We start from the raw sequence: 25,467 nt of genomic DNA, 5'->3' as shown, positions 1-25,467 counted from the left end.
AACTTACAAGCTATCTGCATGTAACCTCTTTATTCCCAAAATTAAAATTCTGAGCGCCTTCACTACTTAAATAAAATTCAAGGTCACAGTTTAGAGTTTTGGAAAGGTCGAAATCCAAAGGTCAAAGTGATGAGGTCGAGTTCATGCTTATGGATTAGAGTTCTTTGGCAAAAAGGTCAGACCTCTGTAATTAAGTTAATATGATGGGAACTGCATTGCTTTAGAACTGAAATAATTTTGTAACTTCTATCATTTTTCAATGGCAAAAATGTCTTATTGACATTATTCAATTTTCTCCTTGTGTAAGCTATTTGGAAAGTATTTTTTCGGGCCACGCCCTGAAGCTATGTTAAAATTGTGGATTCGATAGAGTTCAGAAAACATTCTTTCTCCTTGCTGTGGGAAAAGTTTTAAGGAAGGTAATTAGGGCAATATTTCATCCGAGGGACGTTGAAGCGTTTTCTGAACTCTTGAACAAGATTAAATTTATATATAATAAACTCTGGAACATTTACGAGAAATAATTTTTGCTAAAAGAAATCTATAGTCAATACGTTAACACACCGAGAAATGTAAAAGCCATTGATATCAGTTGTCTCTTCCTTCACTAATCTGGCATGTTATTTTGCTCTCCTCCGTTGTGCCATACATTTAATGCTCATTTTATCAGAGCTCTGATAATTGAAACTACTTTATCTACGACATTTCTCCTTAAAGCCTTGAAACTCTTACAAACTGACTTGACTTTTTGTAATATCTACTTCTCTTTCCATTAGCTGGCCTTCCTTCTCCATTTATTGACAAATACCATCTGGATTTGTGGTTTCTGTGCAAAAATGCTTGATACGTGTGGTAACTGTTTAGTTCTAGCCGCTCCATAAACACACATTCGAGACTTTTTGTGCTCTAAAATACAAAGTGCTTTATATAAGCCTTTAAAATACATAATCATACCCGTTTAATGTACAGTGCTACCAAATTGCAAAATGAAGAAAACAAAATCATTAAAAAAGTTCTATGTATTGATATAAATACAAAGATCGAATACAAGCACACGTACTCGACTATTGATTGTATCATGTAAAACTGATATTTGCTAGCATGCATAATGATATTTCAATGTGAGGTATATGTAAATTTATTTTCAATATTGATCAGGAATAATATTGGTGAGTAACAATAACTGGTTGATCTTGGTGACATTCGTATGCCTAAATCGGTCTTTAGCAATTACATTTTGTGGCAAATTCTTATTGTCCCTAATCTCGTTTTACACTCGTTTTTACAATTTTTTTTAGGCGAACCCTGATTTCAGAGTAGCTATTGCATATTCAGATGCAAATAGATTCAGATGTTATTTGGTTCAAATCCTCACAAATAATTATTCACACAACGAATCACTCCAATGTTTGAGAGATTGTTAGACAGATTTCTGCTTGTGGTAAACAAAGGCGATAGAAATTCTTCATCACATGTAAATTAGGCGGAAAAATCAAATCTCTAGCTCTCTTTAAAGCAAAAAGATAAAACGTCCAATGTAAAAGCGGTATAGTAATTAATAAATAGGCGATTCCAACTCACAGAGACGTAGATGTTTCCTTCAGTTTCCTTCATACAAATGTATTTATTTGAATCCAGCCCTTTGATCATTAGAGCTCCAAAACCAACCGACTCCATCCGTAATTGAGCTAAAACGAAGTTGCCAAAGTCAGATGGAAATGGTAAATTAAATTTGTAATATTAATTCTTAAAGTAATATTAATAAATTCATGATTTATATCTTGAAATGTTTATCAAAATATTTGAAATGTTGTCGGTTGCTTCACTGTAAATGTTTATTTTACCTGTCTTCGAATGGAAATAGCTAGGAACCAAAAAACAAAAATTGATAAGGTGAAAACCAAGCTAAACAGTTTTTGAAAAATATACGTCATTAAAAATAAAACATCAAGAAAAAAGACAACTAATGGCTTTGAATAGTGTTGAATCATAGACACTTCAAATTAGGCACCTTCTAGCTACTTTTTCTTACAGTTGTTAAAGTAGAGCTGGAAAACATGCATTGCGTGATCACTTACATGAAGTACTTTGGAACAAAGTGCCTCATACACCTGTTTGGCATTATGCTTATAAGCTTCTTTAATACATAGTTTATAAATTGGGCGCCTTTATACCTGTTGTGGCACCGGGCAAAAAGTTGATGGGGGCCAATACAATCAAAACATTTATAGAATGGAGCTTTCAATTGATTGAGTTTCTCTTTACTTTGCAAAAGCCGTAAAAAATGTAGATTTTTCCTTTTAAATCAACTTCAATGGACCCCTTGGTCTAATGGGTCTGTGGGTGAATATGGCACTGTTTATGAAATCATACTTACTGTTTGGAGCTGAAAGTGATCTGGCACCCGTGACTTTGTCCGCTGATACAGCAACCGTTTTGCCCAATCGGTTGAGCAGTTTCCCTATTCTGCTCACAGATGGCGTGTGGATATCAACAATCGGGAAGTTTCGTCGCGCATAAAATGGCATTCCCTTGTTTCTCCAGTGCTTTTCAAGGGCTGCTTTCACGTCAATTCTAGACGTTCTTTTGTACTCAGCATGGTTTTTGCTCAGAAGTCTTTTGCCAAATTGTAAGTGTCCCAGGTTTGGGTGATACAAAGACGGCAGTACCTCACCTCTGTGTCTCGATCTGCTTGACCTCAACGAGCGTTCATCTTGTTGTCCCATCTGTGTTCGGAGTGTCTCAAAAAAGTCTTTACGCATTGCCTCTGCAACTCTGGTCTGTATTTCTTCCATGCTCATGTCTGTACCATTGCAACTTATTTCTTTGACATGGATAACGTAAAGGAGGATCACTAGCATTAACACATGAACCTGAAAGTGACAGAATTTATAAACCGATTATAGATCTTTGATTTGGCTTTACAATATTCAGATAACCCTTAGCAAAAAAGTCCATCTATTTTCACAGTGTTACTGCAACCATCAATTTTCACTGTATAGATAAATTTGTGACTGCATAGTCTTTCAAAGACTTAGATCAGAATTATAAAGAGCCTGACTAGAAAGTGATCGGTCTGTTACTAATTTTCGTAGTTCGCTGAATTCTAACTCTCCTGTTTATCACTCTAATTTTATCAAAGTGAGAGGAATAAACAACTCTAGCTTTCTGTCTTGCTTGCCAAGATAAAAATATCAGTCATTTTACAATTGAAGAAAATAAACAAAATGGTGATGCTTAGATAATCAAATATAGATAAAGCAAATAAAAATAATAACTTAGCCTATGCTATAACGATGACGATACTTGAGATTAATTTTCATTTTTTCAAAATGCATTTTCCATCTTTTTCTCGAAAATATGTAACATAATTGATCAAATGCTTCAAAATATTTGATCTTATCGATGTTATAAAAGCATTTTGAAAAAACTGAAGTTTCTCGCTAGCTCATGTGCACAACACAATCAACTCTTACTGCAAAGTGGCAAGAAATTTAATTAGTTTTTCATTTCCATGAAGTATACACTCGTATTTTACAAAACACGCTATATGAAAACATAGAGGCTCGATTTGCCAAAAAAGAGCAATGACAAAGCTTGAAAGCAAAGCATCTGAGGATGAACATTTCAAAGAAGAAAGCAGGTTCCGGATTTTGTCTGTCATGCTAAAATTACCGAGCAGACTTTATCAGCTAATCAACCTTGCCACAAAAGTGTTATTAAAAACAGTTATCGAGTGGTTTTAAATACAAAAGCTAGCATGCATTTAGAGAAAAATCAATTTCTAAAATAGTAGAACACAATCATGATCACTCCAGCCCCAGCAGAAATTATCTGGTTGTTAGAAACGTGATTGAAATATAAAAATATCAAAGACAAGTTTAAAAGGTGTGACTTACATTTCTCAGATAAACTGCCATGATGTTTCCAAACGATTTCTGGAAAAGAAGGAAATTGTATATCTCTGTGCTTATGAACCTGAAGGCAATCTATCATGAAATTCAATCAGATGAATTTTAGCATTGATCTAGATCCTTTTCAAAAGCTTTTTCTAGCTATTCATCCCTTTTTGACATGATTACATATCATTATCTTATACCTTGCAGCTTGCAGCTTGAATGTCAAAAGATTTCTTGCTACCTAACAACACTGCAATTACAGCGAAGCAAAACTGCTTGTCTCTTTTGTCTAAGATTCAACCAAAAGACATCAGTTGTCAGTTTTTTCCTGGTTACTGAGCTTCTGTAGTTTTTATCATTTCATTTGTCGTTCTTTTTATTCAAATTTTATTAAATAGAGAGGGTGTATTTTAATGACATTTACAATGTGTTCCCGTTTACGTCCGGCCATGTGTAATCATCAAACAATCTTGCAGCCGTTAGAATCACGTGTTGCTCAAACATTCATTCTCGGGAGCATTTTTCCTAGCATTTACTAATTAGTGCTAATGAGGAACATTGCAAATCTTTTTAAAAACCTTTGACAAGATAGTTATAAGGCCCGTGAACGGCATCAATTTCTACAAAAAAGCATGAATTGTTTAAGAGCACGTGACATAATGTGTAATGCTCAGCTGGTCAAAGCGCCTACGAAGCGTCAAATTTTCCTTTGTTACAAAATCGAACACTCAATCAAGCTCTATATTGTAGATCGAAAAATTATTACAAAACTACTTGATATGGTATAACGAAACCCTTGTAGCTAGTGAAGCTATAATTACCGGAAAACGATGCGATTCTCAATGATGTCACAATTACTGGAAAACGATTGGCAAAAAGCAATTTTCATAATTTTGTTAAGCACATGAAAATACATTAAGATAGATTGCGGTAAAACCAATATTACTAGTCAAGTTTCCCCCACTCTTAGTAGTTGGTAATTTATGCTGTTTCTAATGACATATACTATTGTTTTTTTTCTATCCATCTGTTTGAAAGTATCTTTATTGCAAAAGCTCTCTTTTAGGCTGAAAATGGCCCTCGGTTCCGTAGACATCAACACTGCAAACAGTGATCTACACATTGACATTATTATTATTATTACAATCTTTATTCATATTCTTTAAGCGTATATATGGCAATCAAGTCAAACTAATGTTACCAAGTCGCCTATTGTTATGATAATACCATACCTTGAAGAAAGCAGAAGAAAGTCAGGAACCAAGAACTGAAGGCGAAACCATAGTGTGATTGCTTGAACCAAACTGCTATCAACATTAAACTGGGCGTGCTTTGTATCCACAGAATACAGATTTATATCTACCTTAAATATACATCCGCAGATAATAGGCAATCGCAGGTGAAGAAATGGCGAGGCGTGCATCGATAGAAAAGTAGGGTTTATAAATTAGTTTGATAATGATAATCAAATAAGCTCTTGATGCTTTAAAATAACCTAGATCTCGGGGATTATGAAAAAAGGGATTTTTTATGAATGTTCAGTTTTTGGATCCTCTGGACGTACTGACTTTTATTAAATTTATTTAATCTTTAATTCTAGACGTACTCTAGATATAAGATATTAAACAGGCTTTGATTAGCTTGCAAGGCACGAGGGTGACTTTAAGAAAAATCAATTGAGCTTCTATTGATTAATTCATATTTCTGGTGTTTTGCTACAGTAAAGCCCTTTTCCTTCTCTTTCAAAAACGAAAAATCAAATTAAAGCATCGGACACAGAGTCATATAATCGAATTTCAATTCCAGCGATACTAGCAAAAAAATTGTTGAATATAGACCTAGCTACTGTCTAAAAACATAAACCTAGCTAGAAGCTACTGTCAAAAGAAAGTCAAGTAGCACATTTTTTCTAAGTCGGCGTGACCTTCAGCATATTTCAACACTTATTCAGTTGTCTTTGTTTCTTTTTACCACACTATTATGTAAATGCAGAGTAAAATCAAAAGCAGAAACCCTTGATTTAACTTTCAGTTCGTCACTCTAGATTTCCAATTGAACTGTCAATACAACGTCAAAATGCTTTTTCAGTCACAGCAGAAAATCCTTATTCCAGACGCAATCAGAAGCACTCAGACAAAGAATCTTGCTGAGTTTTTAATCAACGCTAGTCATAAAGCATAAAACTTACAGCAGCTGTTGCAGGGTTGGTATAGCCGAAGCCCCAGAAAGCTTCGGAGCAGGCCGCAGCCCTAGCTTCAATGGGTTGCTCTTTGATGGGACCCCAACTTCCATTGTTCAAGTGATGATAACTTTGCGCCAAAAGCACTTGCTTGCACCTATTCTTTGTTCTACAAGTGAAATACGGACAACCCCTAAAGTTTTTCTGCTCAAATATTCCAGCCATTTCTTACTGCCTTGTTGTTTTTAGGCAATTAATTGTAGTTGCTGTTTACCATAAAGATTGTGAAAAAATTTCGAATTCTCTGCTTGCGACCAACACTGTTGGGTACTAAGTGTTAGATAAAGGATATTAAAACGATGCAGATGTCAGAAGGTAACTTTATACATTAAAGAGGTTGGTGCAGCAACAATGGCTATTGATGCAGTTGTTCTTGGACTATAGATTGATTATTTTTATTATCTGCTTACCTTGAACACACCACAGTACATTTTCCCCCTATGCTCACACAATACCCAGCTTTAGAACCCTACGGACTAAGGGCTCAAGAATCCATGCTCAAGGTTGAAAGCCAGTTAATAATTTAACTGTTTGTAACTGTCAACAAAGTCTGATCCTCTATCATTTATAAAAAAATTGATTTTCACATCCAGTTTTTATTTAATTAACTGCACGGCAAACAAATTCTCAACCCTTGGCTGTTTGGTTTAGAAGTTTTAAAACGTTCGGCCTAAAAATGAAAATTGAATGACAGACATCTTGCTGCTATGTGCAAATATTCAAAGATGAAGGCAACGTGAATATTTTCGAGTGCCCCAACACAGTAAGGTTCTTGTAGCAAGTGAGACCAAGCCTAGAGGACTAGACTGGGAACTTTGAAATAGACACTGATGTAGAGAGTGAGTAAGATTATTTTCGATTGTTTTTTCGTTGTTCACCAAGTTGTTATTCTCTGTCAGCTATTTTCACACCTGCTCCAACCAGGGACGCCAGAAGCATTTTGAGGCGGCGGGGGCAGCTACTCAAAAAGGGCACATTTTCAATAACTAATATTAGAATTATAACAAAAAATGATGTAAACAACAAAATTATAACATATTACTTTGGTACCGATAAAACATTTAATCTAAAAGGCCAGTCTAAAACTTCCCATTCTGTTGCTTAGGCTTTTGCTAGGTGGGAGAGGATTGGTTCCTTAACATGTTTGAAGGTAGGGGGACGTGCCAATTTTTAGGGGTACCTTTTTCTGAAAAGTGCGGAATTATCGGTATCAATTTTTGAAATATGTGCAGAACAATGGATACAATTTTCGAAATGTATTGCAAAATTATTAGAAGGGAGATTGAGCATTAACAAAATAAGTGTCCAGTTAGAAATGTAAGTATGAATTATGTGCAATATTGAGATTTTTGGCAAAGGACATGCAAAACTTCATTGATGATTTTGTTGTGCTTTAAAAATGTTATTTGCTTTGCGGGATTATGGGTAAAGTTTTCATCATGATTGCGGAATTATGGTTCACATTTTTCAGACATGTACGGATTCATGGTTCGAAACTTTTTAGCCAAAATGACACGTCCCCGTTCAAAATAAGCCTTAGTTAACCCCACCCCCCTCCCCCACCCTGGCTGTCGAGTCGTATCACGCTGCATTGTGGTAAAAGTGCGTTTTGCAGTTGCAGATGAAAGTGCAAATGAATTGTACAATTGCAATGACTTGTGAGCTCTGACAGGCATTTTTTGTGGCATTCAATTGAAATAATGATTTATCAATGGGTTTCCATCTTTGTTACCTTCTTTATTTGTATGGTAACTTCTTTTTTATAAATTCTGATGACTTTGCTAAAGTTCACCTCATTTTTAAAAGCTTTTAGATTACTCCAATTGAAGCTTGTACTAGCTAACTTGGGTTAGTGTTGCGTATTGCATTAGTGTTTGATATGCTCTACTAGAGTCCGTTTAAAGGGGTCCCATCTCAGTTTTCCCCTAGGACCCCAGATGCCTCCGTTACGCCACTCACCTTATTCTACAGTAATTCCCTACATTTTAGAGTGTTGCCGAAAGAAATATCATTATTGCCCATAAGTTCATAACAAATGCACCCAATGTTTTAAATGCTTTCATTTTGTTCCTAACCGCACTAATATTTCATCTCGCTATTCCATTCGCATAAACACAGTGCCATTTTCACAAAGGCACAGTGCTGCCCCCGCTGCCCCCATAGAGTCAGGGCAGGGGGGCAGCTGCCCCCATGCTTCTGGCGCCCCTGGCCCCAACAGTATCGAAACTTATAAGCTTATATGTTAAATGCAAATATATTTAACATATTTAAATTTTGTTATTGCCCAAGTTTATAAATTTGATATAAAAATTTCTGAGCCCGCCATTATTGTGTTGATAAACTTAGATGTTTGAATTTCATTGGCATCCTGTCAACCACAACGAATATGTTTCGCTGTAAAAACATCGAAATTGCTAACATAGCAGCAGCAACAGAAATTTCTGTCAAAAGCAAAAGAATATTATTGCATTGCACCCGACTGGTATTAGAAAACTAGGGCATTCTTATTGTAAATCCAAAATAGTATTACATTCCATACAGCCTCACTTCCTATTACTCAAAGCAACGCTGCAGAGGCACACAAATCTGCGCATGCCCCGAGCATTTGTGACCTTGAAACTGCGACATGGAAAACCTAAACACTTATGGCATGTCTCAATGTGTTTGGAATCCAGTCAAACATTTTAACTACGTCCGAACCTGGTCATCCAGATAAATGAATCATTGGCGTTTTTGGTTCAATTTCCGTTTGAAATGTAGTAATCTTGGCCTAATCCGGAGAAAGGAATACACGGCATTATCCGTTGTCAATACACTGCCTAATGATGTTAATAGCTCCTAATAGCTTTCACACGAGGTATTAATATCATCTCTAGCTACTTTGAACCTGTACTTAAAGTGATTTGGCTCCCTGACTGGTCAAATTTAGCACCAAAATCTACTTTCATCTTTAAACAAAAATACGAGCCTTAACCGTAATTGGCGATTGTCCGTCACTTGTAAGACCTAATTTAAATATCATAAGCATAAGAAGACCTCGAAAAACTGTTTCATGGCTTAGAAAACCATTTCACAGTCCGTTTAAACCGAAACATGATTGAAATGCTATATCAAAGCTTTTTTTGTGTACGAAGAATTGAGTACACTATGTAGTGGGTCGCGGGTAACGCATACATATACCTATATTAATAGATAGTAACAGCTTTTGAGTATAATCATATAGACCTATGACTGATTATACTTTATATTTGCGCTTTCATATTTCCTAAAAGGACGGAAATCCTTATGAAAGACTGGTTTGTAATGCTTAGTAAGAATGTTTTAGAAGAGAATCTTAAGCGATTGTAAACTTCACAGTGTATAGCTTTAATATTGATAGAATGATCTTGTTATGCATTTTCTGGTCTTATCTTTATATCGATTTGTGAAGATTCGAAAATCGCTGGTTTCCAGTTCCCTTTCCCAGATAAATATTGATTACGATGAGTCATTATGTATTCGGGTTTTTGATGACCAAAAGGACAAGACAGTCGGAAATAAAATGAATCATGCTTTAACATGTAATTACCATCTATACCTTAAAACGAATATTTGATATCATACAAAAGTCAATATTTTCAAAAGCGTGGTAACAAAGACAGAAATCCTGCTGATAGCCAAAACACTTGGGCTGCGTGATTCGCTAACCTGTTGCATGTTCTCACAAAGCAGCTGAAAATGTCCGGATAAAAGGTGCGATTTGCCTTTCGGATATTGACTTATGTAGATAAGCTAGTAGATTAGAACAATGAATACATCCGACTCCGGATTCTTAATGCTTTGGAAATTGGTCTGGAATGCAAAATGCAGCTGCAGCTTTCAAGCTGATGAACGCGATGATGAAGTATACCTAAACGAAACACTTTTTCATGAGTGTGCTCTTATAGATTGCCACAAGAGTTTTTTTCTCATATTACCATATTACATTGGACTGTTTTCGGTGGCCTTTCTCAGCGACTTTTTTACTGTATCATGTGTTGGAACGAAACATAGTAAAATCCGGTTCACGTCAGCCCGATTAGTTTTAAATCATAGGTATATAAAACTTTTGTAATAATGCATAATAATCATATTTGATATATGTTAACTGTTAGTTTCTTGTACTTTACATATTTTAACATTGAGTTGCAAAGAGGCTATACTTTTGTATTCTTTTTTATGATGCCATTTATGGATCTTGAAAGTTGGCATTGATTACCATCGTTTTTTATAGTCAATTGTTCTTTTACAACAAAACCAAAACATTAATGACAGAATTTCTTCATATTGTAACAGTATCTTTTGTGAACAAGAAATGCATGTTCTTTGCAAGATCTAGTTCTCACTATCTTATCTGTTTCCCCAAAAGTTCCTGTGTTCTTTGAATATGGTTTTTACTAGCTTGAACTTAAGAAAAAAACTACATGAGGCGAGCTTTTTTAATAGTAGGTTCTGCAATTCACAAATCAATCCATTGAAATATCATTCAATTTTGGGAACTTTAGCAAAGTATCCTTTCTTTGAAAAATTTCATTGATGGAGTTCCTTTTTTGAAACAAGGTCACCATTTTCCATAATTTTTCATACGGAAAGCAGCCATAGATATCTGGAATTGAGAATAACTTCGTTGCGGTCAATAGAAAAGGACGGTTAAAACTTCAAGATTCATGCTTAATGCGATCATTAGACGCCAGTAAATACTCCAAGCATGTATCGCAAATAAGCATATACAGGTCGAATTCCAAACATTAATCGTATAATGTAGTCACTTCGAAGGACGTAGAATAGAGCAAATCCTTCTTCGATGATAAATATCTTTGTGCAGACGTGCCACTGTGCAAGCATACCTTCATCAGAGCATTGACCTAGCCAGAAATCCATACTTTCAGCTAAACTTTGACTACTTTATAACTTATAAATTGGATAAGTTAGCTATCATCTTCTTTTTGCAAAAGTTTTTACTTTGTTTTAGTCTTAAGGTTTTATATAAAGATATCTAAGCTTAACTACAGATTCTGCGATTTCAAACTATTGAGTATCAAAATAAAATTTTGTCTCATTCGCGTTTTCCCTTAAACTTTGACAAACAAGTTACTTGTGAATTGAGATTGTGCTTTTCTTTATTTTCAACTTTTAATTTTTCAATTTATAAAGATTAAAATAAGCTATGGGCTAAGTCTGTACTAGCTTTATTCGAATGTGCAAGGTGATTTCTAATGAAATCACTGATGCGTGAAAACTAGAGTAAACTTAATGAGACGACGATAATACAACAAAACTTACTTAAAAATTTGATTGCTTAAGTAACGAATGAAACAAAAGCAAAATAAAGATGCCGAACTCTCATTATAAAATCGACATCTATATTCATAAAGGGTTTTATTCAGTATAATGTAAGTTAGCATGCGAAGTGAAAAAAATCGCAGTATTTGATTGTAAAATTCGAGACGGAACCTTTAGCTGAGCACGAATTGCTTTGAAATTCAAAAAAAAATTTTAGTTAAAAATGAAAAAGTCACAATCATGCACAGTCGAATTTTTAGGAACTGTTGCATCGAATTCCTAGATACTAGTTATTGGAAGAAATAGGAAACATACCAAATTATGCTCAAATTTTTGCCCGCTGTTATCTTGATTGAAGTTGTTATAACCTAACAGACAGCGTTGTAATTATAGCAGAAAGCAAGTCGACGATAGACATATTTGCTTTGTCTGTCATCTTTTAGCATTCGTTCCAAGGGCTGAGCATGCAGATTTGTTGGTAAATGGAAAATTTGACCTTGAGTTGCATGCTAGCCAGTAAGAGTCTGGCCTGTTACAATCATTGTTTAGAAATTCAGCTGTTTAGCCTCCAGCAGTGTTAATAGATTGTAATAAACAGTCGTTTGATGGCTAGGATGTATCTTTCTGAGACACTCGAATGATCTGGGTGCAACGCAACAGTCAACGCTATGGTATAAAAAAGAAACTTTTCTGCTCGAAGCCTATGCTAGTAAGGACCTAAGAAACCGCATGACAAAAGGTTTATTTCGTACTTGAAACAGAATGCAGTGTGCTGCAAGTATGAATAGCAACAAAAAGTTGGTTTACATTCCGTTGAGGTGATATAACATTTCAGCATTCTATGTTGGATGATACTAGCTCTGAGAGTTTTGTATATACTTGACTGTTTTAAATAGCTCTCGGTAGGTGCATAAAATGCTACTTTAAACATTATCGAATAAAGCTAGCATGTTTTTAGTAGACAACGTTGTATTAATTGAATCATTGCTATCAATAATTCAAAATTATATGACCCATCACGTCACGCAGTATGCCAAAGGCGGACATATGAAATGTGGTACCACTAGGAAATTCTTTCCGCACAACAGCATAACTTTAGATCTAATTTGCTAGGCAATTTTTGTCTGTTTGAACCGGTCAGGCAATATTGCTCTCGTCTGCTTGTCTCTACTATCCATACTTTAAGCCGGTATATGTTTTACAATATTATTCCAAAACATCCTTACTAAATTTAAGGCTTTTAGATAATGACTTGCGTTGATCGCCGGTCGCAAAGATTTTGGCGTCCTAAAATCTTATAATTGATCCATGCTTAAAACGAAAAAATATTTATGCAAAAAGCAAAGACGTTAAGCTTTTTAAAGGCTTAGCAAGTAAAGGAAAAAGAGCAGCAAACACTTTTAAATTGTTTAAAGGATACAAAACCTGAAATCTTTAAGCCTTTTAATCTTACAGGAAAAGACTGCAAAGATTATCTTTCCAAAATGATATCTTAAATGCCGCAAATATTTTGGTTTGTGGTTTTTGACAATCTGACATATTTTCCTGGCTTGAACTGAGAAAACTCTGACCTAAAAGTGACCTTAGAAATTGCAACTATTGTCTGATTTGACATCCAGGCCAAGCCTAAAGCAAAAGGAATTCGTTTTATCGGCCACCTGGAATACGATGGCTTCCGAAGTAAAGCTGTAAGTAATTTATTTTCTGCAATTCTTTATTTGTATTAATCTCTGTTTAGACTAACCTTTAACTTTTGATCTCTGACTTCTGACCAATACGACTTTGCAGTGGATTCTTCTTGCCCTGAAATGAGCAACGTCCGCAGTGTGTACTCTTTTATTTCCCTTGGGGCTTCTCCAGACAGCTGCCGCCCTCCTTTGCAGCCTTCGTGGATATCTTGTGTAACAAAGGTCACACGTAAAATTCTTGTATTTTGCAATAGAAGACAGTGGAAAAAATTAAACGATCTGTATAAACCAGAAGTTACACACTTAACAGCGAGTCATTAGTTTGCTAGGGGCAACACTTAAATATATTCCATTAACATTATTTATTTGATTATGATAGAAACTATTAGTAAGTGGTGCCTTAAGTGAAAAAAGCTAATATCTGGCAACACGTTAGACCAACCGAAGCGCGTGCCGCCAGCCGTTTGAGAGAGAGGTTAATTAATTAGAGTGGATTTAGATTCACCGGAAAGTGAAAAAACTGGGGCAAATAGTTTCTCCTCGGAAAATAAAATAAGTTTCAATTATATGATTAAATTAGAAAAAGAACTGTAATTATATAATGAAGTTCTAGCTATACCTATAAAAAATTTTATAATATCGTTCACAACAAAAATTTTTTTTTGTCTTTTCTTGAAGATTACAAACCCCTTTTTGGTGGATTTGAACTCTTCTAAATTGAAGAAATAGTTCCTTTTTGTTTCTTTGTTATTGTTGAAGACTTCGACTTTAACGGGTTGCGATTGGGCTTTTGGAATTGAAAATTGGTTTATCAATGCTTCTACACACATTTCATAAGAAATTCAAATTATTATAAAGATTTAAAAACCCTACTAGAAGGGACGGGGATACAACTAGAATTTGAGAAACTTTTTCTAATATTGGTTTAAGATCGAATTTGTTCTGAAATAAATTTATAAGAAACATTTCTTGAACACGCTTTACTCAATTTTGAAAAATTTGTTACCGCTAAATATCATAGATTGGCTCTTTTTGTGAAAATTTTCCATTCGTAAAACTGTTTGGTTTTGTTTTCTACAAAGATTATCTGCTTTGACTTTTAAATTCTCGTATCCAAAGTTTTGCGGGGCTGAGTTTTCTTTCTAATTTTTTGCACTTGGATAAGAAAAATTCCCAAAAATTGATAAAGGCTGGATCGAAATTCTAAAAAAGCATTGTGAAATTGTCACAAAGTGCATGTTCACAACTAGCTTTAGCTTATTTGGCACACAACGAGAATCAAATTACACAATCAGTGCAAATAAGTCCTATCTGCTTTTATCTATGTCGAAGGCACAACATTTTCACACCGGATTCAAACGAGATACACACGCTTTTGTACTTAGTTTCTTTCTTTTTATCCAGTGGTTGGATTCTGATGATAAAGAACTCGTAGTTAAATATTGTGATTCTCAGTTCTATTTGCGTAAGTCTTTTCATGGTTAAAGAATGGTTGATGGTCCATTGATCAATCATCTCGCAGTCAAATTAGTAAAATTCAAATTTCATTGCAATTATCGCCTATTTTGATCGAATGGCCGGCAATCATACATTAAAAATTGATTTTAACGATTCGAAGCCAACCTCTAGCAATCTAAAGAGCAAAAATAGGGTCGCTAATGTGCGGTGAAAATTGTTTGTAATGATCACATTGTCATTGCTAACAAAGAAAAACTGACCAACGAAAGAATGCGAGCACGTGCTACCTTTCTGATGTTTAATTTCTACCGTTAAATTTACATGTTCTACGTCGTATTTCTACTGCCTTCCAATTAGTTAATCTTTCGATTCTACTCTTCTATTCTCTTTCTATCTGTTCCCCCCGCCTTTTCTTTTTACCTGATGAAGAGTTGTGCTTGAAACATCGAAATTACATTCAATTTTCTATTGTACAATATCTTCATTAATTTATATCAATTTTTGGTCATTATTCATTGACGTACACCATACTAAACTACATTTATCAAAACTCACATTAGAAAAGTGAATTTTCATTTTAAATTCGCTTATTTTACTCGTACAATTTCAAGCTATTTTAACTTAAATTGACACATTGGAACACTGTGGAATAACCGCTTGAAGTTGTGCTGAGGAGGTGCTTGGCTTAACAAAGTATAGAAGACGAAAGATTTTTATCGACGAACCAACGAAAATAGAGTCATCCTCTCTCTAAAGAGCATACGTCAAACACACTCCTGCTCCAAAAAGTAGCTTTTTAAAGCTTAAAGATTGAACTTTTTAACAGCTTATAACCTACAAAGATTTTTATTGTTATTATTGACTAATTATTAACGCCTAGAATTTTGTTCGAACAAACATTTTAATAAAAAAGTCAAATTTATGTGTCATTATATCTTATCATTCCTAACAGACTTATGCTTAAATCAATGAAATGATTAGACAATCAGATCTGCTATAGAGGCATAAATAATATATAATATCTATATGTATATAAAATTTATATCAGGGTATTCAAAATCATTTTGAACATGCATTCCAGCAGTTTTACAATTTTTCCTGATTTAAATCAATTTAAGTGACCATTTTAGAATAATTTCAACGTTTTATTTTCTTGCATTACAATTTTGCATTTCTTTAGCAAGTCAAGAAAATTGATGTTTTCTTAGTGATCATTTTTTAGTTAATGCTGAACTTACTGTTTTAAATATTTTATGTCTTTATACGTTTTTCACGAAATACTCGATGACAAAAGGCGAATATCAACAAATAGTTAAGTTTTATCTAGCCAAGAATCTTTCTCATCTTTTACTATAGGTTCATGAAGAATATTCTTAAGACTTTTACACGACAATCTTCTTAAGAAAATCTCGTCAGATCTATCAAGCAAAGACGAGGATCTCGACAGATCTATCACATAAATATTATTCATTATTTCAAATTTGCGTCGAGACTCTCTCTTGCATGGAAGTATTTATTATAGGGTAATCAATATTCATACACATATATAGACATTTTGGTTCAAATTGTTCAATAAATAAGAAAATTATTATTTTTCTACATCCTTTAGCATAGTAAAATTACCTTATTCCTTCCTTTGGCTCACCGACTGCTTTTGCCTACTTCTCTGTTAAATTTACTACATCGATCTTTCTGCCATGACAGTTTTATTGAACGCCCATACTCGTAGCAAAACAAAAATACCTTAAGTACTTTATTACACATACATTGCTAGCTATTTTTCACTGTATGTTTTCCTGAACACTTATAAAATGTATGAATCATTCTTCGTTGGTGTCCTAATAGTCTTTAATATTTCACAACGGTAAAATATCGAACTATTTTTAACGTCCATGTACTCAAAATTTTCTTATCAGGTCCCACACATACCCCGTGTAAAGCACAATCAGTGGTTGTGGTTTGCAAATCTCAAGAAAAGCACTTAAAATTCAGGACGATAAACTAAGACTAATGGAAATAAATTACTGTAAAAACACTTGAATGCTAAAATCTCAATGAACACAAAGGCAGAGATCTGTTATATTCGCTCCACCCCTAACATGCTCATTTGCCCTCACAATAAACCCGTATTTAGAGCCTTTTAAAAGCTTCGATCATGTCTGACAAATATGGAAATGTAATTCTGATGACGCTCGTGATTTCCATGAACGTGCCCCATTATCAAATGTTAACTGAACATGTAAACTATTTTTTTCAAAAACATGCTTCATAACTGACAAGATAGAGCAGGTGCATGCTCGAAAACCAAATATGTGGTTTCTTTCGAAAACCAAATATTAACCGCATAGCTGTCCACAAGGAGTTTCTTTTCTTGCTATCAATCGAATGATGTTGAACATAAAATCATTTACTTTTTATGAAATCCTCGAGCATATTTGAGCGCAGATTTCAGCTGTACCAAGTTTGAAGGGGCTTATAGCGATTAGAATATCTAGTATATTATTTTATCTTAGTATAATTTAATGCTTGTCACATGAGCATCACACCATTTTCTTGGGTGCAGGTTGACTGCTCATTTTCTTTAACAGATTTATATTATAAAAGTTGGATCTTGCCTGTTGTTGATAAAATAAAAAAGGATAGGCTGATTGGTATTGTAAAAAGAGTTGACTGTATAATAGTTCCTTGAAAGGGCTTTTCAAGGAATTGAGCCAAGCTGAAGTTCATGTCTGGGAAGAAAATTTCACTAGCAGAAAAATATATTTTGACAAGAATAGTAACTGCTATATTTTTCAACAGAATTTAAGCATCTTCATACCCTCTTATTCATTAAAAAATGAGTTATCGAGAAAATATGAAAATAATTTTCTTTAGAGATTTGTTAGTATGTAAATGCAAAAAGCAACAAAATTTCATCTTTAGAAGAAGACATATTCTCAACAGATGTCATTATTTTTTGCTACTATAAAAACATTAACATCTTTATCAACCCCTTGGACATTGCACACAAATCAGAGACCTTTTAGGATTTATAAAAACATGTATCTTATATATAATATATTATACTCTGTTACTTCTTTTGTTTACTTTTTGGTCTGTTATGGGAAACTGGTCGCAGTCTTGCAGAATTAGGTTGAGAAATGTTGTTTCTTTTCATGATAAAGTCAAGCTTGTCTTTGCTTTCTTCGACAGATTTTTGTAGCTCAGCATCTATTTGTTCAACATGAAGCTTTGTCAATGCTTCTACAATCTTTGGGAATTCATCAGCATCTTGTGTTTCAAAGGCAACTGCAAGTTGATGGTGTGTTTCTTCACTAGCTTGCTCGATTTTCTCAATATTGCTATGAAGTTTTTGATCTCTAATCTGGGAGACAAAATAGCTTTTCTTTATCACAAAATATCTTAAGAAATTGAAGGGAGTGACTGAAGTAAGAAGCTATCACTGACAGGGAGCAAGCTAAGTCTTTCTGAAAGTAGGGTTCATATTTCTAGCAATGCTAGAACTCCAGACTTACAACAGTAAAGTGTCAGAAACCTCTAAAAAAGGAAGGTATAAGGCAAAGAAATCCCTAAAAACTATAATTTTTTCATTCTTATGGCATAAATTTGCAAGACTTGACTACTATTGTTTGGAAGATATTTTTTCTTATGCTTTGACTGTGGCAAAGAAACCACCGCAACCTCTTTTTGGCAACTTGTTGGAAGGGTCTGATGGAGAATCCTTTTTCTGTTATACACATGAATGGAGCACATTAAATGCTACATCAAGCACACCAGAGCCAGGGGGGAGGGGGTTGGGGTGGTGCTGGTGGAACTATAGCACCCTCATCTTTCATTTACTAGTAAAGGGAAGATTTTTCTTCTAAACAATGATATTTTAGGTAGTGGCATCAATCAAAGAGAATGGTGGAAAAACTGCTATAAAAGTTTGCCAATTTGTCTAGAGACCCCCCTCCCACTCCGAAATGTGCTCTGGTGTCCCTTTACTTTGGTATAACATATTAAAAACGCACAATAATGATTTTTTAATAGAAAGCTAAGCAAAGAATAACATCCTGATTGTTGCATTTGCTTATGGATATTATTGGTTAATAATGAATAATAATAATGAGATAATATTTGCTTATGGATAAAATTTGGTGCAACCCATTTACCAGTAAAGGGAAGATTTCAAAGAAAATCAGAATAAAATGAATTGAACTTACTGTTTTCAAATTATTTTGCTCATTTTGCATTTGCTCAATTGACTGTAAATACTTCCATTTCTCCAATTCAACTCCTTTTGTAAGAGGTTCTGGTGTAATGGGGACCTTTACTTCTAAAGATTCCTCCCTGAGGTCAATCTCCTGATCATTTGTCATACAAAACAAGTAAAGGTTATAATGATGAAAAAATGTTTGCAGAGTGTAGTCCACTAAAGCCTTCATCTCACCAGCCAAGAAATTCACTTGAATTTCATGTATCATAGATCTGAATACAATTATTGCGTCTTTGAGGCATAACCCTGGAAAAAATACAGGAATTGGAAAAGATAGTCAATTTCAATTTAAAGAGAAAGGGAAATTGCAAACAATTGATGCAGTGGAATTTATATTTAGGGGTATGCCGGGAGATCCAAGGTTTTGGTTGCTTTCCACAGGTCTCCCAATTTTTCTTAAAGATTTCTTCCATGCTTCTTCCTTATCTTTCAGCAGAGGTAATCTTATAGCAAAAATGGTTGCAACGGTGTTCTTCATGACACAATTTTTGTTAGTTTTTATGAATTAATGAAAAACTCAAAAAAACCTTTGCAACCTCTTATATTTTTTGTCATCAACTGTTTGCCCAAGCATGAATTTTTACAGAGATGTTGTTTATAAATTTAACCTAATAATGGTTCTATTATTTCATCTTGATTCAACAAATTCCGGGGATCTCCCTGTTTTTGGCCAAATTTTCTTGTTTTTCTTAAAAAAAATCTAAAATTAAAAGAAAAATTCTAGGTTGACAGATCTGGACATGGTTAGCTGAAAAATTTCATGTGAACAATAATGGTTTGAATCATCAAATTTAGTTCAGTTCAGGTCAGTTATTTCATTTTAAAATCCCACAACAAATTTCAAATTCAAATGAATGACAACAATGTATTTGACTAATGAAAAGATTAACTTTTCTCTGCGAGGTTAATCCCTAAATAACGTACAACCTCTTAACTTTGTATCTAGGTATCCTTATTCCCGTAGATAAACTGAAACATGCCTTTGAAAGTTGTTTTTTCCAGAAGATTCACAAGAAAAGCAAGCGCACTCTTTGTACTTTTCCAAGAAAATCCATGGCCAGATGCAAAAATTATAGCCTCGAGAGAGAAATCTAGAAGAATGGCCTTTCTCAATTCTGATTCCTCGCATATATCTTGAATTTCAAGTTTTGTGAGCAGTATTTCTCTTTTCTCTGACCTACTGCTTGCAAAATATATTTCCTGAAGGTCCTCAATCGAAATATTTGATACGTCTAATAATTCCGAGATTCTAAATTCCTCTCTATTGTCAGCCATTTCATCTATTTTTCATCTGAAAAATCTACCGTCAATGTAGCAAATTAGATTTTGTTTTGATTTCGTTGTTGAGTTGGGCCATCTTGGAACAATCATTTCCCGTCGCCATAGTTTCCTTCAACCTCGAGTCGGAACACGGCAAAAGAGGTTGTTTGAACAGGGTTTCATGTTTAGTAATGGACTGTGTACAATATGAAGGGTACTTCAATTTCTTTTCGAATTTGATTTTTCGTTTAATTTCACTTGTTGTTCATCAAGTTTCTATAGTAAAGTAAAATTCATCACCAACCGCCACATTTGCAGATTTTCTGTGAAATCAATGCAGAACTGTTTCTCCATAAAGATGTAAGCTGTTCGGGGAGGACAAGAAGCAAGAAAAAGCTCTGCTGAATCTAGAATGGCCGAAGGTATTTCATAACTAGCTACCACTTTCTTAGATTTTGTGAGAATTTGAGCAAAGGCGTTTCACATTTAATGATGTTTCATTGATTTCGTCTTGGCTAAAGAACACTAAACAGTACTACCTCGCACGATATTGAATATTTTCAGTGTTAAAGACATTTTTAGTCTGAATTTACCTAGTAACAATGAATTTTCACAACCTATTAATTATAATTATAAGAGCAGTTTGACATTGCGAGAGTAAGTTTTCAGCTACTTAGATTAAAGTAACCATATTTGCAATTTGTGAAATGATTCATTTTCCATTTCAATTCGTTTCGTAAGTAGAGGCTTTCAGACTGTTCATATATGGTCAGGAATGCCCGAGAAGGGGGGCAGGGGGAGGGGTCAACCGTCCCTGTTGCCCTTTGATAGGAGGTGCAAGCGGGGCCAGAGTGCCTTTTTCATTAATGTGCTCTTGAAGCCAGCCAATTGTAATAATCAAAGAGATTCATACGAAATTCTGAATATAGTGCTTAATTCATGACAACATTTCTAAAACATGTAAAATAAATCCTTATTCCAAAAGTTAGTCAATTTTCAAGATATCTACAGAAGATTGAAATAAAATGGCAGTTAGTAGAAGGAATTAGTTGAAGCTGGGAGTTATCTTTAAAATGCTCTTTTACTCAAGTCTGCCCCCTTTGCCCCTTGGTCAGTGCAGCATCCCAGTGTATGGTTAAGTAACTGCTATGCTCTTGCTATGCTCCTTTCTCGCTATGCTCTAGTATGCAGCACATGGTGATGGTGCACCTAGGATGCAGACATGGTATTATTGAAGGGGCACCTAAAACTATTTATTCTAGAAAAATTGCTTGTTCTGGTGTACCTGGCACTGTTCATGCACCAAAGATCTTGTGAAATACGGCTATATGTGGAAACTGGGTTATGATACTGTAAAGGTCAGCCCTTGTAGCGATCTTTGAATAAGCCCCCAGCTTAAAAAACACCCCTTCAAAAAAGCACCTAGGGGCTTATTTGGGGGCTTATGCTATGCATATAATGATAAATTTTAATAGACATCTTTTTTGCATCATTTTAGCATCTGGCGTGACCCCAAGTAGTCAACAAGACACTGGTAAAACAAAGAAACCAAAGAAAGGAACTCCTGGCCTAAATAACTCAGTAAGTGTTCAAAAAATTCAATCTTTAGAAATGTAGCTTTCCAAATCATCTTTTGAAATGCTTTGTCATTTTACTTTCTTGGAGAGGTCTGTTTAATGTCATTTAGGAGTTTGTTTTTATTAATCTGGAGAGTAACAGGGAGTTTCGATAGAAAGATCTGTTGATTATTATTCAGTTTCATATTCATATAACATGTCCCTTTATCTTTGCAGAGAGAAAGACGGGGATCCCAAGAGAGCTGTAAGACACATCTTCTGTTTGAAAATTTCTCTGTGTTATTGTAACCAAGGTTTGGAAATGGGAAATGTTTCTATATGCTGCCAACCTGCAGATGATGCAAAAATTATGCCTGCATCTTACAGATACATTGTCTTTTGTTATCATGGATAGGACGCTCTTTATTTAGAAATGAATGTAGTTTTAACTCCTTATATCTTCTGATGAAACTGAAACCAATTTTAATCACTCGAAAAGTCCTGATTTTTCACCATGGCAGTAATTATTCAGGGTTTTTGTCAGAAAGGGAGTAATCTTTTCCCTCAAAGGCCTATTTTTACATGTGATTTTTGTAAATGCTCATATGGAAATTCAGACCAAGCAGCAAAATCTAAAATGGATAGATGTCGTTGGTTTTCTGTTTCTAGTGTCAATTTTTTTCTAATGACGTATTTTTTGTAGTACTCCACAATGAAGATAAAAAAGAAAATCCTAAACTTTCCAGAGCAAGGGAACGCACAAGGGCCCGTTTTGAATCCTTGCTTCAAGCTGCAGCTCAAGAAGGGTTGTAAGTTTCCTAAAACAACTTGTAATGAGTCATACATATTTAAATATTTCAGTTATACAATATGGCTGCTTTGTCAGGAACAACATCTTCTTGATTCAGGTGTTGGAACTAAAAGTCTTTAGGAAAAATGCAGAAATGAAAGACGGGGGATGGAAACATAAGCATATGTGTTTCTTTATCTAGTTTGGATGAAAGATGCAGATTGAATTCATACTAAGCTGAACGATATACTTGGTAAACAGTGATGAAATTACCAGTATGATATTTGATTAATCTAGAATGTATGCTAGAAAATTTAGTTATTCAAAGGTATTTTACCATAGGACTGAGGAAGCTGAAAAGGCGAAGAGAAAGAAGAAGAGAACCAAAACTGCTGACTCCTTGGTAAATATATTTGGTCAATCATTATTTGGTCTGACTGCAAAACTTTGTCCTTGTCTATCTTTGTCATATTTATGCTATCACAGTGGCCTATTTGGAGCCTTTATATGGGCATTATTTTTGCAAAAGAATTGAACTCATTGCTTCTAACAGTCTTTTGTACCATTTTAACTGGGTTGCAATAGATTTTAATTGTTATCTCGTACTTTCTAAAGTTTAGAAAACACCTTTTTTGTTTTAAGCTTTCAGAGCTTAAGTCTGGAGCTCCATATGTAAAAGAGAGGTCAAAATCTGAAGAGAGATTGTTGGAAGGTAACCTTTATAAAGAAGGTAAATAGACAATCTGGGTCATTCTTTTAACACTGATGTCTCTTATCATGTGACTATTCCCAGTTTTAAATGGGAAACAAATAAAAAGCTTTTTTCAAAAATTGTCTGCATTTTTCAAACTAAATAAGTTAACTTGAGTTTTCAGTCTTCTTTGTTTCTGTCATGATTTTGTATGCGCACCTAAAGTTGTTGAAATTCTCTTTATTCACAATATCTTTTGTTTTGTATCAATTGAAAGGAATTTGGTACTGTTTGAAGCTCTGTCTAATCAATGTGACCTTTAGCTATATAGCTTCAATCAAGACTCTTTGTAAAATCCTTGGATTCCTTTTTAATTGAAGACACTACTCCAAAATTCAAGAAAAAGAAAGCTAAAGAGATTTTGCAAGAAGAAACAAATAAAGACCAGCTCCAACTGCCTTTAGAAAAAGATAATCAACAAAGTAACGTTAAAGGAAAACGGAAGTCAAAGAAAAAATTAAACAAGTATGCATGACAATTTATTTTTGGGTCCTTTAAGCAAGTTTCTGTTGCGGGGTGGGTTTGCGAAGAAAAAGGGATATAGTTTAAGAAAAATTGTTTTAGAAATCAAAGCCCATTGCTGGCAGCTATTGTGAAACTAAATTGTCATGAACATTCACAGATGTGGTTTTATGAATTTCATCGTGAAAATTTTTTCAACCATTGCCCTGTATTTTTCAGAAATTGCCTTTGAAAAAAAACTTTTAACGTCTCTTGATAATCATGGCATAAAATTAGAAAGGCAATTGATAGGGGCTACTATCTTTTGTTTTAAGCAATTTCTCATTAGAATCCTGTTAAGACAATATAGCTTGAATATTGTTTTTATAAACTGACTCAAATCTGCTTTTGCTATAAATTTGTATAATTTTGCTATAAAAGGGAATGTTCGAGATCTATTAAAAAAACATGTTCATAAGCGATTCCAAAAAGGGCCTTTGGTATTGCCTTATGTATCTAGGATGTTGCATGTTTTTATAATTAATTTTAAGTTCATATTTAGACCATGCGTTTGTATTTAGGCTATTCTTGTGAAATTTTTGACGTTGGTGTTTAAGACATGCCACTTTTCTTTAAATTTCAGCAGCATACAATGATTATGTTCTCAACCTATGATTGTTTCACAAAGTCTAGCTTTAAGTTGTTTTTCATCAAGACAAATATGATAAACTCTTTCTACGAAACTTTATAAAACTTTAATACTTCAGGAAAACTCTGGAAGATGATGTAGCTGATAATGTTACTGAAGACGATGTTGGAAAAGAAAACGTTGGCTATCATCAAAGCCCTGTGAAGGATGAGGAGCCAGTAAATATTCATTAATATTCATTTACACTGTAAAAACACATGAATTGGAGAAAACAGGTGAATTGTAAGGGATTCTTAGCTCACCGATTTCAATGGGTGACGATGGTTTACAATAGGTTACGCCAGGTTATAGTTGTTTTAAATAGGGTAAAGGGGAATAGAATAAAAATTAAGCAATAGAACTTATTTATGGAAAGTTCTTTAAAAATGAATGGTCAGTTTTAGAACCCGTTTACACTGTGCCGGATAAACGCGTCGCGTTTACACTAGACCCACGCTACCCGCACGAATTTGAGAGGGGCTATCCGAACAAAATTAGTTCACCTAGGAAAGTGCATTAAATTAGTTCGAATAGCTATATGGTACAGTGTAAACGCTTTTATCCGGATAAATTCTATCCACATCGTATCTTGCTCGAAAGCAATTGGCTATTTCATCCAATTTAGTTTTCACTGTCTCCCAATCAAGACCATTCGCCATCTTGGCTGCCTTGTTGTCGATAAATACTCGTGTTAAAAGTGCAGTATCTTGCCATTACACGTAAAATTGGCATCCTTGTCAGCGTTCCCTACTTTCGTTGCTAGTTCAGTGCCATTTGTTTCAAGAACAAACTATTAAAACAAACTAGGCCTAATTTGTATTGACAATATCTTTGGATTTGGTCTAAAAGAGAAGCATATGATTCTGAAGAGAGAATGAATTCTTTTTTCGTTGGCGGGAAATTTGTTATTTCTTTGTTGCAAAGAGAAGACTTTATCTTGGGCGTTCTGTGCATGATTTAGGTCATGTGACTTCAGTTATTCGGCACAGTATAAACGGGAGGGCAAAGTGGACAAAATTTGTGCGGCGCAGTGTAATTGCAAATCAATCCTAACAAGTTTTATGCGGATAAATTTTATCCGGCACAGTGCAAACGGGGTCTTAGGTAATAAGAATTCTAAATATGCTGGCTACAATGG

The 25,467-nt window shown here is 34.4% G+C and overlaps 3 protein-coding genes across 5 annotated transcripts in view; 1 reads left to right on the top strand and 2 right to left on the bottom strand.

Moving 5' to 3' along the window:
* Nucleotides 1-711: 711 nt before the first annotated feature.
* Nucleotides 712-13,424, bottom strand: LOC135689058 (uncharacterized). Its single transcript, XM_089109960.1, has 5 exons — nt 13,184-13,424; nt 3,900-3,938; nt 2,378-2,873; nt 1,582-1,688; nt 712-906 (listed from the first exon to the last, which is right to left on the bottom strand). The coding sequence occupies exons 2-5, from the start codon at nt 3,918-3,920 to the stop codon at nt 712-714; spliced, it is 819 nt and encodes a 272-aa protein (XP_088966086.1). The 5' UTR covers nt 3,921-3,938; nt 13,184-13,424.
* LOC135689092 (jouberin) overlaps nt 6,769-25,467 on the top strand; it is a 40,107-nt gene continuing 21,408 nt past the window's right edge. Inside the window, exons 1-9 of one of the 3 annotated variants that reach the window (XM_089109954.1) lie at nt 6,769-6,977; nt 20,422-20,525; nt 21,602-21,684; nt 21,897-21,924; nt 22,363-22,468; nt 22,792-22,852; nt 23,092-23,179; nt 23,521-23,665; nt 24,409-24,508. In XM_089109954.1, coding sequence (XP_088966080.1) covers nt 20,516-20,525; nt 21,602-21,684; nt 21,897-21,924; nt 22,363-22,468; nt 22,792-22,852; nt 23,092-23,179; nt 23,521-23,665; nt 24,409-24,508 — 621 coding nt within the window. In that variant the 5' untranslated portion in view covers nt 6,769-6,977; nt 20,422-20,515. Of the gene's footprint in view, nt 6,978-12,991; nt 13,128-20,273; nt 20,318-20,421; nt 20,526-21,601; nt 21,685-21,896; nt 21,925-22,362; nt 22,469-22,791; nt 22,853-23,091; nt 23,180-23,520; nt 23,666-24,408; nt 24,509-25,467 lie in introns of those variants that run through there. The other 2 variants (XM_089109953.1, XM_065206208.2) reach the window with 2 other exon arrangements.
* On the bottom strand, nt 17,344-20,245 carry LOC135689100 (uncharacterized protein C8orf74 homolog). The gene is made up of 3 exons (XM_065206218.2): nt 19,824-20,245; nt 18,791-19,089; nt 17,344-17,949 (listed from the first exon to the last, which is right to left on the bottom strand). Exons 1-3 carry the CDS (start codon nt 20,116-20,118, stop codon nt 17,656-17,658), a joined length of 888 nt encoding a protein of 295 aa, XP_065062290.2. The 5' UTR covers nt 20,119-20,245; the 3' UTR covers nt 17,344-17,655.

Source organism: Rhopilema esculentum, chromosome 9, assembly GCF_057945365.1.
Source record: "Rhopilema esculentum isolate cy_ngs chromosome 9, ASM5794536v1, whole genome shotgun sequence".
NCBI classification, from domain to species: Eukaryota; Metazoa; Cnidaria; class Scyphozoa; order Rhizostomeae; family Rhizostomatidae; genus Rhopilema; species Rhopilema esculentum.
This window is presented reverse-complemented; position numbering and strand designations above follow the sequence as displayed.